This window comes from Gorilla gorilla, chromosome 13 (genome assembly GCF_029281585.2).
Source record: "Gorilla gorilla gorilla isolate KB3781 chromosome 13, NHGRI_mGorGor1-v2.1_pri, whole genome shotgun sequence".
NCBI classification, from domain to species: domain Eukaryota; kingdom Metazoa; phylum Chordata; class Mammalia; order Primates; family Hominidae; genus Gorilla; species Gorilla gorilla.
Window position 1 is genome coordinate 93,601,222 of NC_073237.2, and position 16,152 is coordinate 93,617,373.

General features: G+C 41.5%; 2 protein-coding genes across 5 annotated transcripts in view; both read left to right on the top strand.

Moving 5' to 3' along the window:
- LOC134756891 (stimulated by retinoic acid gene 6 protein-like) overlaps positions 1 to 13,910 on the top strand; it is a 50,974-nt gene extending 37,064 nt beyond the window's left edge. For all 3 annotated transcript variants that reach the window (XM_063696604.1, XM_063696603.1, XM_063696605.1), the window contains 7 exons: positions 182 to 252; positions 1,984 to 2,095; positions 4,138 to 4,291; positions 9,977 to 10,052; positions 12,898 to 12,979; positions 13,168 to 13,216; positions 13,691 to 13,910. In XM_063696604.1, coding sequence (XP_063552674.1) covers positions 2,054 to 2,095; positions 4,138 to 4,291; positions 9,977 to 10,052; positions 12,898 to 12,979; positions 13,168 to 13,216; positions 13,691 to 13,896 — 609 coding nt within the window. In that variant the 5' untranslated portion in view covers positions 182 to 252; positions 1,984 to 2,053 and the 3' untranslated portion in view covers positions 13,897 to 13,910. The remainder of the gene's footprint in view (positions 1 to 181; positions 253 to 1,983; positions 2,096 to 4,137; positions 4,292 to 9,976; positions 10,053 to 12,897; positions 12,980 to 13,167; positions 13,217 to 13,690) is intronic.
- The window catches only part of CCDC180 (coiled-coil domain containing 180), an 85,219-nt gene continuing 82,777 nt past the window's right edge, over positions 13,711 to 16,152 (top strand). Inside the window, exon 1 of one of the 2 annotated variants that reach the window (XM_019034036.4) lies at positions 13,711 to 13,807. Coding sequence is in view for 1 of the 2 variants with exons in the window: in XM_063696601.1 (XP_063552671.1) it covers positions 14,752 to 14,996 (245 nt within the window). In the remaining variant the exon portion in view is untranslated. Of the gene's footprint in view, positions 13,808 to 14,751; positions 14,997 to 16,152 lie in introns of those variants that run through there. The other variant, XM_063696601.1, reaches the window with a different exon arrangement.

A 16,152-nucleotide genomic window follows, 5' to 3' on the forward strand; every position in this document is an offset into this window, starting at 1 on the left:
GGCAAATTCAACAGTGGGGTGTAGGGGGGAGGAAAAGACCTATCTTGACCACAGCATGGCTAAATCCAAAAAAGCAACTCCTACCCCAAATCTGGCCCTCCGTGGCCATTGCCCCCTCTTAAGATCAAAACACTAACAAGAATTTGTGAGCCAAAGTGTAAGCCTGTCTGCTGTCTTACAGGAAGAAAAATCTGTCCTGGAAGTGCACCAGGGAGAGCACGTCAAGCAGCTCCTGAGGATACCCCACCCTCAGTAAGCCACAGTTCTGTTCATTCACCTGCAGGTTTGCTCCCACTCTGGTGAGCTCTGATGATGCGACAGAGCCTGGGATGACCAGAAAGGCACTGTAGTGGTCAAGACTCTCATTTGCTAAAAACAGAAACCCAACTCAAACTGGATTAAAGCAAGAAAGGAAATTTATGGGCTCCTATCACTAAAAAGTCTAGAGGTAGTCAGTTTCAGGCAAGCTGGATCCAGAGGCTTAATTGATATCATCAGAACTAGGTCTCTCTCCCTCAATCTCCCCTCAGCTCTGCTTTTATGTGTGGGCCTCACAGTTAGGTGGGATTCCTCCACATGGTGGCGCCCAGACTCTCTTAAGTTTATACCCTCTTGGTTTAAGCCCAGAAGAAAGACGAATGCTCCTTTCCAGTTATTCAAACAAAAGTCCCACAAATGTGTTTCACTGGATCAAATTGGATCACACGCCACCCCAGAACCACTTACTGTGGCAGTGATTGGAATGCACTGATTGGCTAAGCCTGAGTCACATGTCCCTCCCCTTCCCGTGGAGCCAGGAAGTGGGATCAGCATCACTTACCCACTAAGACCCAGGGTCAGAGAGTGGTGGTTCCCCAAATTAAAACTGAGGTGTTAGGCCGGGCATGGCGACTCATGCCTGTAATCCCAGTACTTTGGGGGGCCGAGGCGGGAGAATCACTTGAGCTCACAAGTTCAAGACTAGCCTGGGCAACATGATGAGACCCCCGTCTCTACAAAAAATGAGCAATTTAATCAGGTGTGGAGGTGCACATCTGGTCCCAGCTACTTGGGAGGCTGAGGTGGGAGGACCACTTGAGTTGAGAGGTCAAGGCTGCAGTAAGCAGTGACCACGCTACTGCACTCCAGCTTGGGAAACAGAGCGAGACCATGTATCAAAACAAAAATAAAAGAAACAAACAAAATAAAACTGAGGTGCTGTTACCAGTAGAGGAGGATATAGATGTTGTCAGGCAAAAGCAGCAGATCTTAGAATCATACAAGCCACCACCACATCTGCTCCTTTTACTATGCATGTGGGCATATGCCCCAGTGAAGGGATGTGTCTGGTCCATGGTCACACAGTGGCAAAGCTAGTACTTTGGTTAGAATTCAGTTTGCCTACATGTAGTAGAAAACCACAAATAATAGTGGCACAACCGAGAGAGATTTATTACTTTCTCTTATAAAAAACTCTGAAGGTGAGCAGTCCATCCTGACCCTGGACTGCCCACCATGGCAGTTCACCAATCACCTGTCTTCCTGTTCTAGCATCATGTATGTGCTTTCCATCCTCAATGCTGTCTCATGGTCCAATGTGGCTGCTGGAGCTCCAGCTTGGACCAGCCACCACATCTGCATTTCAGACAGCAGGCAAGGCAAGACAAGGCAGCTTTCCCAGCTGTGTTAGTTCCATCTGAGCAGCCTCTCCAAAGTTCCACACCACACTTGTGGTCACATGTCATTAGCCTGGATTTAGTCTGGTCACTCTTAGCTGCAAGACAGGTTGGAAACTAATCTTTTAGTTTGGTGAATTTTTGCCCAAAATAAAATCCAGTTTTTGTCCTTAAGAATAAGGGGAGAATGAAAACCATGGAAGCTAACAGTGGTCTCTTTCTATAATATACTCTAAGATTAAAAAGAAGGTGGGGTTATTTTCAGATGAATCAGGCATTCGTTTTCCTACCAGCCTCTCATCTCTTGATATTTATTTCTTATCCACAGAGAGAAAAAATAGTCTTGGTTCCAAACCAGGATAGATGAGTGGGATCCCTGCTTTCAATTTCCAAGCAGAATGATTGGAACCATTGTGTTGGCATTCATCTGCCTGTATCTTGTAAGTAGCTCTAAGAAAACCTTTTTATATTTTATAAATGGGGCAGGGTTGGGGATGGGGTTATGGAGTCTTTGAGGCAAGCAGCATGTTCCTAAAGAGCTGGGTCAAAATTGAATCTTGGTAAGTCAAAGAAGTACAATGCTTCAACCCCACCATTTTGATTCCAAGGACACTTTTACCCACATGGTGAATATGACTAGTAAAAATAATCCACAAAACATAAAACTATAATGGTTAAAATGCCACATGGTAAAATTTATTATCAACTAAAACCTGATAGAAGAAAAATATATTTAAGAATATTTTGATATGCAAAATTTGAGCCAGGAAAGTTTACTTGGTAGAAATAGTCATCCCTAAAGAAAACTTACAATAGTAGAATCTGTGATCAATAAATTTTTCTGTGAGCAAAAATCAAATCATTTAAATGTAAAATAATTGATTCTAAAAAAATAATTTCAATTCTTTTTCAATAATTGAATTTAAAATTATTGAACTTATTATAAATTAATAATTGAATTAATTTTAATTGAATTAAAAATAAAAGCAGATAACTAGAATTGGTTTACCATACTATATTTTTAAGCAGATTAAACATTCTTTTTTAAGTTTGCTTTCTCAACAAGACATTTTAAGTGCTGGCATAATTCTGACTTCAATATTTTATTAAGAATAGAATCAAAACATTTTGTGTGGTCAAAGTTATCTGAGATAAAATGGCTGAGTTAAAAGTAGGGTCAAAATGGATGCATAAAAATGGCAAGGCTAAATTGTCTTCTGTTCATTTTAAATGTAGTAGGAGAATACCTATTTAAGTAAATCCTGTGATTAAGTTTTTAGGTGAATGTATTAGGTAGGTTATGCTGAAGTACCAGATAACCTCCTAAATTCCTGTGGCTTAACAGTATATATTTTTTTACCCACACAACAGTGGTGAGTTCGGTGTTCAGGTAGGGGAAGCTGCACTCCTCTGTGTGGTCATTCGGAAACCCAGAATTCTTCCATCATGTGCCTTCACCATCCTGGAGGACCTCATCACAATCTGCATATAGTCAACAGAAAGGGGCAAAGCAAGGAGAGATGTTTGTGGAGGGTTTCCATGGACCAGGTGTGGAAGTATCATATATTCCTTCTACTCCTCTTCTGTTGGCAAGAACCTAGTCATGTAGCCATACCCAATATAAGGGAGGCTGGGAAATGTAGTCTAGCTCTGTGCCCAAAGAAGGGAGAATGGATTTTAAGGGACAACTATAGTTCTGTGTAACAATGAATAACAAATTTGGGATTACATTGTTTCTTAAGTATTTATGGAATATCTACTCTATGCCAAGCACTGGACTAAGAGTTGGAAGAGGGCAGAGAGCTGATTCAGCTCAGTCCTGAGCTGGGAGAAGCTCATGGTCTACGAGAAGGAGATAAGACATGGTATGAGGGACCTGCCATCTTAAGAGAGAAAAAGGATAAAGTGAAATGCTCTGGAAGTTTAGCAAATCATTCAAGATCGAGCAGGTGCATGAACATGATAGTGTATGAGCTCCACTTTCAGAGATAAACGCGATTGGGTTTGTGAGTGAACTGGCAGCAGGAACTATAGAAGCAATGGCATGACAACAGGATAATAAGATGTTGGGCAACCATGACATTTGTACAAGAAATATTTGTACATTTCTCCAGTGTGGCTGCTGCAAAGATCAGTGAAGGGGATCAGTGTGATAGGGCTGGAATTGTCCCCCAGATCACCCATTACTCAAAGTTAGTCATTCTTTTTTTACTGGTTCCATGAATGTTTGTAGAGTTTCTTGAGCCCTTGTGGGCCCTTGTCTTGTTTGCTGGAGGATAAAGAACAGACCTTGAAGTGATTTCTGTCTCCCAAGAACTCAAAATCCCATTCATCTTAGAATAGTCAATGTCTAGAATCATTTTCAGAAGAGTTTTGAATGCCTAGAAGACACTGGCCTTGACCCTAAAGGAAAATCCATACGTTATTCCCATGCTGAGTTGGACTCAGGTGAGACCTGGAAACCTTTGCTCTCTGTCCCCAGTTCATTGTCATCGAGTTCTGCGTGTTTGTGTACGTGAGAGATGAGTTGGATGTGTTTGAAAACAAGCTGGAAAGTTACATCACCTTCACGAACCATTCAGGGGTCCTGACCCCAGTCATCCTGCAGGTGAAAGAGCTGATCAGTGTCACCAAAGGTAAAACCATAAGCCACCTGTTCTTACACCTGTGTGGGAAACTGAGAGAGGGGCTTGTAACTGATGGCAGGTGGACACGTGTAGTATTTGTGGCTGCTAGCATTGATATACCTGGCTGGGATGACCACACTTGGAGAAAAATGTGTTAGAGCTGATTTACCTCCCTGGATTGACTAGAAAGACAAAGGGGTCAAGACACAGTCATTTCTTTAATGAAGCTGGAGCTGAAATGAACATGCCCTGAAATTTTTCTCATCTTAAATTGCCCATTTTGTCTCAGTGCCAATGGCAAGTACTAAAATGATTCTATATTTTCCATTTGGAAAAAAATAAAACACCAAACCTTGACCTTTCTTTATGAAATGTTTATTTATATCTTTCAAATTTTACTTGAAAGTCACTTAAAAATAGATCTCTTTAACTTAATCTCTTGTCTAACTGAAATTTTGTATCCTTTGACACACATCTCCCCAATCCCACCCCCCTACACACACCCCTGCTTGCCCCCTGATAACCACCATTCTACTCTGCTTTCATGAGTTCACCTCTTTTAGATTCCATACGTAAGTGAGATCATGCAGTATTTGTCTTTCTGTGCCTGGCTTATTTCACTTAATGTGATGTTCTCCAGGTTCATCCATGTTGTCACAAATGGCAGGATTTCCTTGTTTTTAAAGGCTCAGTAGTACTTCATTGTATATGATGTATAACACATTTTCTCTATTCATTTATCTGTTGTTGGTCACTTAGGTTGATTCCATCTGTTGGCTATTGTGAACAGTGCTGCAATGAAAATGGCAGTGCAGATATCTCTTCAATATACTGATTTCATTTCCTTTGGATATATACCCAGTAGTGAGATTGATGGATCACATGATAATTGTATTTTTAATTTTTTGAGGAACCTCCATACTATTTTACAAAAGGTTGTACTAATTTACATTCACACTAACAGTATACTAGAGTTGTTTTTTCTCCACATCCTTGCCAACACTTATCTCTTGTCTTTTTGATAGTAGCCATTCTCACAAGTATAAGATGATACCTTATTGTGGTTTTGATTTGTATTTTCCTGATAATTAGTGGTGATGAACATTTTTTCATATACCTGTTGGCCATTGGTATGTCTTCTTTTGAGAAATGTCTATTCAGGTCCTTTGCCCTAGGCAATAAGAAAGGCACTTTATCTTAAAATGGAAACTTTCTTTGAAAATGACATATTCGAGTGATATGTCTATTGCCTGTGGAGGGATGAGAATTGTTCATTATTCCCAGATGAGAAAGGACCCTAGACAAGATGCCTGGATACATTCACTCTGTGTCATAAGACAAGTCAGGACCCCTCTCTTGGCCGCAGTTTCCTCATCTGTGAAATCACATATTTGTGTCATGGAAAGTTACCTTTTACATGAGCACTGAACAGATACTGCCCCTTCCGCAGTACCATAGTTTACTGGTGCCCTTCAACAATTTTATTCATCTTCAGTGGAGATTTATGTTCAACATAGTGAGTCCCTGAGTATAACACTGAGAGAGTATATTATAATCTTTGATTTCAGTGATACCCATTCTAAATCTTACTTTTAGAAATACACATTTTCATCTCTGTTTTCGGAAAAAATTTTAAAGGAAACTTCACTTTCTTGGTCTCTGTGCTTTATGGTGAATATATCACCATGTTCACTCATGTTTTGGTGTATTTATCACACATACAGACATTTTGAGAATCAAAACATTAAATTTTTCTTTATCCTGGTCTCTTCCAGCTTTAAAACAGCTACCCATTTGCCAAGAGAAACTTTCAAGCTGACCATACTTCACCTTTGCCTGGGAAGATAAAGGCATTAAATTAAATGCATAAGGTGGTCATGCTGTTAGCTGGAGCAACTCTGCACTCACCCTTCTTGTAGCCAGACTCGTCTCATCCTTCCCTTCCAAACACGTTTTCCCTGCATCCTCTGGGGTAGGATTTATGGCAGTTTTGGGTTGGTTGAGATTTGGAATGTAGCACTTGCCTAGTCCTAGTGATCCTGGGACAAGGACAAGGACACATTTGGAACTTGAAAGGAAAGGAAATCTACTTTTCATTTTCTTTCTTTTTAAGAAATTTTTTTTTTTTTTTCCAGAGAGGGTATCACTCTGTCACTCAGGCTCAGAGGCATGATTATGGCTCACTGCAGCCTCAACCTCCCAGGCTCAGGCAGTCCTCCCACTCTGCTTCCCAAGTAACTGGGACCACAAGCACATGCCACCACACCCAGCTAATTTGCTGATTTTTTTGTAGAGACAGGGTCTTGCTATGTTGCCCAGGCTGGTCTCAAATTCCTGCAATCAAGCAGTCCTCACACTTTGGCCTCCCAGAGTGCTACGATTACAGATGTGAGCTACTGCACCTGGCCTTGAAGCACCTTTATGGAGACATAATCCACATTCCATACATTCATCCATTTAAGTGTACCATTCAATGGTTTTTAGTATTTTCTCAAGATTGTGCAACCATTTAGAACATTTTTCATCACCTCCCCAAAACATCATGACCCATTTCCCTCCAACCTTTCCTGTCCTAAACAACTATGAATCTATTTTCTATCCTTATGGATTTGCCTATTCCAGCTCTATCATAGAAATGGAATAATGTGATAATGTCATCTCTTTTTCAAATTTATTTTTTAAACTGACTTCTAAAATTGTATGCATTTATTCTGTACAACATAATGTTTTGAAGTATATATCATTTTAAAATGGTTAAATCTAGCTAATTGACAAATATATTACCTCAAATAGTTACAATTTTTGTGATGGAACACTTAACATTCATTCAGCATTTTTGTAGAATATATCATTATGAACTATAGTCACCATGTTGTACAATAGATCTCTTGAACTTATTCCTCCTATTTACAATACGTCACCCTTTGTGACAGGCTTCTTTCACGTAGCATAGTGTTTACAAGGTTCATCCATATCATAGCATGTGTCCAAATTTTTAAATTATTTTTTATTCCTTTTTATTGTCAATTACTGTTCCATTCTATGAATATACATTTTATTTATCCATTCATCAGTTGATAAAAATTTGGGTTGCTGTAACTTTTTGACTATTACAAATAAGACTGCTAGGAACATTCATGTACAAGTATTATATATATATATTTTTAACATATTTTGGGTATATATCTAGGAGTGGAATAGCCGGTTAAACACATGAAAACTCTATGTTTAACCTTTTGGAGAACTGCTAGACTGTTTTCAAAAGCAGCTGTATCACTGTTTAGTCTCACCAGCATTGTGGAAATTCCAATTTCTCCACATCCTTGTCAACACTTATTATTATCCATCTTTTTTGTTTATAGCCATCTAGTGGAGATGCAGTGGAATCTCACTATTGTTTTTATTTTCATTTCTTTAGTGGCTAATAATGTTTGGTATCTTTACATGTACTTTTACACGTACTGGCCATTTGTATATATTCTTTTGAGAAATGTCTATTCAGATTCTTTGATGATTTAAAAATTCCATTATTTGTTTATTTATTGAGCTGTAAGTGTGCTTAATAGTTTGTATACAAATCCCTTATGAGATACATGATTTGAAAATATTTTCTCCCATTTTGTGGGTTACTTTTTCTCTTTTCTTGATGATATCTTTTGAAACACAAATGTTTCCAATTTCGATGAAGCCAAACATATCTGTTTTTTCTTATGTCACTTGTGCTTTTGGTGTCATATCTAAGAAACCATTGTCTAACCCAAGGTCACAGGGATTTTTCTCATATTTTCTTCTGAGACTTTTTTAGTTTTAGCTCTTACATTTAGGCCTTTGATCCATTTTGAACTCATTTTTATGTATGGTGTGAGGTAGGAGTCTAATTTCATTGTTTTGCATGTGAATATCAAGTTGTTCCAGCACCATTTGTCAAAAAACACATTTTTGCCCCATTGAATTGTCTTGTCATCTGTGTTGATAATAAATTGACCATAAGTATGAGGGTTTATTTTGGATTCTCAATTCTATTCCATTGATCTATTTGTCTGTCCTTATGTCAGTATCACAGTGCCTTCATTACTGTAACTTTGTAGTAAGTTTGAAATTAGAAACAGCAAGTCCTGTAATTTTCTTTTTCTTTTTCAGAATTTTATTGCCTATTCTTGGTTCCTTCAATTTTATATGAATATTAGGATTAGCTGGTCAATTAATGCTAAGATGGCATTTGAATTCTGATAGGGATTGAGTTGAATCTATAGATCCATTTGGGTAGTATTGCTGTGTTAACAATGAATATCCTATATGTGAACATGGGAAGTCTTCCCAGTAATTTATGTCTTCTTTAATTTTTTTCAAAATTTTCTGTGGTTTTCAGTGTATGAGTTCTACATTCTTTTGCTAAATTTAATATTATTATTTTTGATACTATTGTAAATGCAATCATTTTCTTATTTCATTTTCAGATTGTTCATTGCTTGTGTATAGAAATACAATTGACTTTTATATATTTCTTTTGTGTTCTATAAACCTTACTGTACTCATTTATTAGTTCTAATAGTTTTTTTGTATATTTCCTGCTTTTTCTATCTATGAGATCATGGCATTTGTGAATAGAGTTTTATTTTTTCCTTTCCAATCTGGATGCATTTTATATTCTTTTTCTTGCCCAATTGCACTGGCTCAAACCTCTAGTACAATTTTGGCTAGAGGAGAGTAGATATGTTTTTTTGTTGTTGTTGTTCTTGAGGTTAGGGGGAAAGCATTCAGTCTTTTACTACTAAGTATGATGTTAGCTGTGGGTTTTTAGCAGATGCTCTTTATCAGGCTAAGGAAGTTATTTTGTATTCCTAATAGGTTGAGTAGTGTTTTGTTTTGTTTTGTTTTATTTTTAATTGACACATAAAAATTGTACATATTTATTAGATACAATGTGATGTTTAGATATGTATATACATTGACTGATGATTAAATCAGTAAACCCATCCCCTCAGACATTTATCATTTATTTATGGTGAGAACATTCAAAATCCTGTCTTCTAGCTATTTTGAAATATACAACACATTATTGTTAACTATAGTTTCTGTACTGTGCAACAGAACACCAGATGTTGAATGTTTTTAATTGTAAAGAGATGTTGGATTTTGTCAAATACTTTTTTTGCACCTATTGATAATCAACTTCTACACAAGTTTTTAAACCAACAAATCATCCTACTTCCCTGTTTCTACATCCCTCTCTCATGAACGCACACAATCTCTCTAAAAGCAAATTAGATTCTCAATATCAAAACTTGCTGAAGGATGGGTGAGTGAATAGCCAAGACATCTTGATCCCAGCTATCTTTGTACCCGGTTGAGGTATAACCAACATCCCTCCCAAAAAAGTGGCAATTAGAGGTCAAATATGTTTTTCATGCACAGAGGCTATGTATGATATATGGGAAATACTCCATAACTTTTCTTCCTTCCTTCACTGTAGAGCGAAAATATTAGTACAAAATGAGAGGAGTATGCAGGAACTATACAAAGGGTGTGTGCAGCTAAAATAAAACAGAAAATGAGCAAAAGTTTACTTACACAAGAAATGTGTTAAAGTCTACTTGATTTGCTTAGAACTTTCTGGTGCAGGATTCCGCATTTTTAAAAATTCTATTTCATGTTTATTTTTCAAGGCTTCTCATATCACTTTTCATATTTCAGGAGTCTGGGTGGCGACCGTTTTGCCCGCCTCTCTCACGTGTGTGAGCTATCTGTTCCACATTTTGGTCTGTTACAGGTAAGAGCACTCTCAGAGTCATTTGTTTGTCTTTCACCAGGAATATGTATGACAAGCTTTCCTCAGAATCTCCGAATAGTGCCTGCAGTGGGCCTAGGAAGTGAATGCAAGGTCCAGGACTAACCACATCTTTTAGTAGGAAGAAGAAAAGCATTATTGATTTGAACTTCTACAATGAGCTAACATTATGCTTAGAGTCTTCACTTGAATTTCACAACAACCCTGAGGGATAAGTACTTTCATCCCTATTTTTACAGTTGAGAAAGCTGAAAATCAACCAGATTAAATAACTTGCCCAAGCAATTAGCAGATGATCAAGTCTTTCTGACCCCAGAGAGCTTGTTATTTCTTATACACTCAGACACCTCTATTGGGTATCAGACCTGCCTTGCTCTACAGGGCTAGTAACACTGGGTCCCCGGCAGGTGAATCTGGCTCAAGGGAACATCAGTGAATATTGAATCAAGGGGACAAGGGACATCAATCTCAAGAAAAGCAGTATAGGAAGAGGGAATGGCTTTAAACATGGTGTGAGCATTTGCACGCAGATATCAGTTGGATTTTAGGTACCTGCTGGTCACCTCTCTCTCTCTGTCTCTCTCTCACACACACACACACACACACACGCACGCACGCACACACACACAGTCTTACAGGAAGCCCAGGCCAATATCCAGCTCTGAAGAGCATCCTGCCTTTACATCCTCCTCATTTGCCTGCCCAAAGGGCGAGTCTCTTGCAGAGGACACCCACAAGAAGACTCTCCTGGCATGAAGGGTCCCAGCTCTCCACCAGCCCTGCCTTGCTCCCTTTCTCTACTTTCTTCTCACTGGACCCCACAGGTGGTCTGGATACTGCTACTCCCTCTGCCCTGCCTGATGTGTGCACATGTCTTCTCCTTCCCTCATTAGTCTGCATGTGGCTGGGAGATATATCTGAGACATTTGAGCACAACCAGGGACAAGCACGATGCAAAGGAAGCTGCATGGACATGGATGTGTGGCCAAGGGCACAGGGAGAGGAGGCCTGCATTCCCGTCCAGGCTGCCCCTGCCCCTACCTGTCACCCAGGAGTGATGATGCCTGCCCTGCTTCCTTATCAGAACCATGGGGCAGAGGACACCAAGGATGAGAAACACACTACAAACTGTAGAGCACTAGCATTGTGTCAGCATTTTAGTTTTTATTATTCCAACCTACATACAGGTGCTTTAAAAAATATTACAAAAAATGTTTAGCGTAAAGTAAGTCTTCCTCCTACTCAAACCCCTAATTTTTTGCCCCAAGATAACCACTGTTAACTGTTTTCTGTGCATACTTCCAGAAATTTTCCATGCACAATGCAAATATGAGTGTGTGCTCTGTGTGTGTTGTATGTATTGGTGGTACCACACTCAACTCCATGCTGCCAAACAGAAACAAAATGAAATTCACATGTTCAATTTTGAAAGTTCTAGTAGCCTCTGTTTAAAAACTAAAAATAGACAGGTTACATTAGTCTTAATAATGTTTTATTTAACCCAGTATATCTCAAATATTGTCATTTCAACATGTAATATATACAAAAACTATTATTGAGATATTTACATTCTGTATTTGTTCCAAGTCTTTCCAATTTAGTGGTCATGAAAAGTACAAAACAGGCTGAAAACTGCTGGAGAGAGAATGTGAAATTAAAAAACTAGGACACAAATATGAGTATAGACTATGAGCATAATGCTGTCAACCTCACCTTTATGCACAGGGCCAAGGACTGGACTAGAACATTGAAAAATGAAGCTGTGACTTGTAAGGGGTGGGATTGTGAGGGGTTGTTTCCCCTTTTTCATTTTCCTTTACATTGTTATAAGGTTAGGCAATCAGTGAAATTGGTTTTCTGTTTTTAACTTTATGTATTTATTTATTTATTTGACAGAGTCTTGGTCTGTCACCCAGGCTGGAGTGCAGTGGCGTGATCTTGGCTCACTGCAACCTCTGCCCCCCAGGTTTAAGTAATTCTCCTGCTGCAGCCTCCCGAGTAGCTGGGACTAAAGGCACATGCCACCACAGCTGGCTATGTTTTCAACTGTCTTTAAATCTTACTACATAGGTAATACATATTCATCATAGAAAAATAAGAAAATATAGAAAGAAAAATACGCCAGGTGCAGTGGCTCACACCTGTAATCCTAGCACGTTGGGAGGCCTAGGCAGGAGGATGGCTTGAGTCCAGGAATTTGAGACCAGCCTGGGCAGTATAGTGAGACCCTGTCTCTACAAAAAATTAAAATAAAAAAATTAGCTGGGCATGGTGGCATGTGCCTGTAGTCCCAACTACTTGGGAGGCTGAGGTGGGAGGATCACTTGAGCCCAGGAGGCAGAGGTTGCAGTGAGCCAAAATGGTGCCACTGTACTCCAGCCTGGTTGACAGAGTGAAACCCTGTCAAAAAAAAAAAAAAAAAAAAAAAAAAGAAGGAAGGAAGGAAAGGAAGAAAGAAAAGAAAAAAAAGAAAGAAGAAAGGGAGGGAGGGAAGGAAGAAAGAAAGAGAAAGAAAAAGAAAAAGAGAAAGAAAAAGGAAAGAAAGGACAGAAAGAAAAGAAAAAGAAGCCACACATAATCTCATCTATCAGATTCAGTCACCATTATGACTCAATAAATACATATTATTTTTACAAAATATAATCTAGGCTAAAGATCAAGACTTTTAATGCAGTCCTGGGGCTACCTGGTGAGCTGCAGTCAGCACAGGGAGGCTAGGGTGCATACCATCAGCCCCGCAGGCCTTACTGTGCTATCTATGGGACTCTAATTATGCACAAAGAACCATCAGTTATGGGTACTACTTAATGTCCTACGTCTTTTCCAGAAAGCACATGAAGAGGCTATGGGCAGGAGATAAACATTTTCTTCCTTTGAAGTTCCATAACCCGGCCTCGTTGGAGAGCATGGTGAGTCTGCCAAGGTCTCTCTCTGATCTGAGACTAAGCCATATGCCAAAACCTGAGGGTGAGCATGACACCTGCCTCACTGGATTGGTGGGTGAACTTCCAATGAGAAAGGGATGCTGGGCACATGTGGCAGAGGTAATGAAGTTTTCCTCCTGCTCTGAGACCCCTTTTTTCCTTTTAAACCTCAGGTGGCCATTGCAAGGTACTCTGGCTGGCAAATAGCCTATATTCTGTGGGGTAAGTGCCGTTATGTGACCCATCCAATTCAGCACACATCCCTTCATCACCTAGGAAGTCCTGGCTGTGAGTGGGGAGGAGAGAGGTGGTCAGAAGCAGCCCTAGCCTCTGCCCTTGAGGGACCTTCAGGACAGAAGGAGAAACATAGTCTCGAGGTCCTCCTCACCACCCGTCCTGAACCCAGGGAGTTCATATGCTAAGGGTGGTGGTGACCCAGAGAAGAAAGTGACTATCCAGCCCCAGGGCAGGGCTCAGGTGCCTTCTAGGGGAGTTGACACTCGAACTGCACCTGGCAGGTAGAGTAGGAAGTGAACAGGAAGTGAACAGGAAGGTGAGGCCTTGCCAGTAGAAGAAACAGATAAGCAAGCGTGCCAGGGTGTCTGGCGGGAGGAGGGTAGAGGGTGGCCTGCAAGGAGGGGTATGGGGGTAGCTCACGAAGGACCTTGAGTTACCACTGGCTCCCTTCACTCCTAGGCTACCTCATCATTCACATCGTGCAGAGCCTATGTGGCATGGCGATCATGTATGGCCTGGTGCTACCCATCGTCCAAACCAGGGCCTGGAAATGCTGCAAGGGCTGGGCATCGGGATGTAAGTGCTGGGCGGGTATCCTGTCATTGACATGTTCTGAGAGCTGGGGTCCCCCCAGCTGCTTTGTGGACCCATGGTCTTGGCCCTGACCCAGAGATGGGCCATGATAGCAACTCATGGTGGGGGGAAACAGCGTTCACAAAAGGCTGCCTCTCACACCATTCCACAATGCCCTCACAACCATGTATGGGGTGGGGGATACATATGTCCATTTTCCAGCTGGGAAAATTGAGGTTTAGGAAAGTAAAATGAGAGGCAAGACAGTATGATGGAAGGAAGCAGGGAATCCTGGCAAAGCTTTTGGATCTGCTGTGTGACCTGGGGTAAGTTATTCCACTTCTCTGCACCTCAGTTTACATATCTGGAAGACAAAGTAATGTTGGCTTCATTGAGCATTTAGTATGCATCTTTTCTCATAACAGCCTATGAATTTGGTGCTTGTGTTACCTTCCATTTTGCAGACCAGGGAACAGAGGCACAGAGAGACTGAGCGTTTCCTCCAAGCAGGGGGAGGACTCAGGATTGGGAGCTGGGCAATCTGAAACCAAAGCCTCCTTTTAGCCACTACCTCTCATTGCCACTCCAGGGGATGTCAACACAGCATGCAGTGCTCTCTGGGGCCCCCTCCCTGCTCTGAGCTTCTTGATTCCATACTTGCCTCAAACCACCTGTGAGTTGGGGGCAGAGCCCATCCTGTCCACTCTCTTGTGGTCTTCTCAGGAACTTCTGAGAACTGCATTCCATTTTTTAATTCCCAACCTGTTAAACCGCTCACCCAGCTGCCACCCCTGGTGAAAGGGACATCAGTGAAATCCTGGAGTAATGGTCTGTGATCTGGAGCTAGAAGACCTAACCATGTGGTCTTGGGAAGGTCACCTCCCCTTTGTAAGCCTCAGTTTTCTCCTCTGCACAATGGGCGTGGGAATGCCTTGTAAGCGTAAAGCATGGAACTCACATTACCATTGTCCTGCTGGGTGGTCAACCTGTCTCCTCTCTCTCACTGGGCATCAGAGAAGGATCTGGCAGAAGGGAAAAGGCTGCCTCAGGATGGCCCCACCCTGTGTTTCAGCCTCACAATATCCATCGTTGTGGGTCTCATGATCCTGCAGATGTGTGTCGCTGCCAGCTTCTTCCTACAGCCAAAGCTGGGCACAGCTGACAAGCAGAAGCCCCTGGCTCTCAACAACAGGTGACAGTGAAGGAGGGAATGAGGGAATTGTAGGCCTTTGGCTTCAGCCATCTCTGGGTCCTTCCCTGTCCCCCATGACAGGTTCCTGGGCAGGCTCTACACTCTGAGAGGGTGAGGTACAGTGGGTCAGTGGGGGGCTCTGGAGCTGGACTGCCGGGGTCCAGATCCTGGCTCTACCCCTTAGGAGCCATGTGACATGTGGGAGCTTACTCAACATCTATGAACCTCAGTTTCCCCATTTACAAATAATTGTGCATACCTCAAAGAGGCATTGTGAGGATGAACTGTGTTAAAATATGAACTTAGAACAATAGTGCTCAGCACGTGGAAATCCTTTCTAATTCATTCATTCAAAGCCATCCATTCATTGGGGGAACAACATGGGCATGAGGGTAAAGAAATAATCCCAACGCAATCTGCCTGTGAGAAGCTCAGTCCACTGGAACAGACAACAGGCACATAAACAACAAGGACAGAGGATGCCAGGGAGTGCAAAAGGAATACAAGAGAAACCTGGAGGAAGAGAGGCGAGGGTGGTTAATGCCACTGCAGATGGGACTCTGGAGCTGAGGTCAGCAGAATGGTAGGATTTCTACAGGCAGAGAAGAGGAGAGGGTATGGCCGGCAGCCAACACCGCAAGGACAAAGGCAGGAAGCCACAAAAGGTCAGGATGTGTTAGAAGAGTGAGAATCGCAAATGGTTGCCATGCAGTGGACTTAGTGAGTGACAGGAAGGGGACACAAAGTGACAAGACCACACCCCTGGGGGCAGTGAGGGGGCTGAAACTCAGGATGCAAAGTTTGGGCTTTATTCCAGAGGCGACAGGAAACCACATGATCAGGCGGTCATTTGGGAAATTTCCTTTGGAAGACTTTGGAACAGCTGCAGCTAGGAATAGGTCCCTCGTGCAACAGACAGTGGGGAAGCCCCACCCTCTGCCATAATCTCTGACCCAGCTGCAGCCCTGTGAAATTCCTTATCATGCAGGAAGCCTCAAACTCCAAGGATCGCATGAAACAATGACTGTCCCCACTGACATTCATTCTTCACTGTGCTCAGTGGCCCCCACACTGTACCTGAGCCATTCCTCACACCAGTGCTGTGAGGTGAGGGCAATCAGCTCCCCTTTATGGCACGAGGTCACAAAGCTTTGAG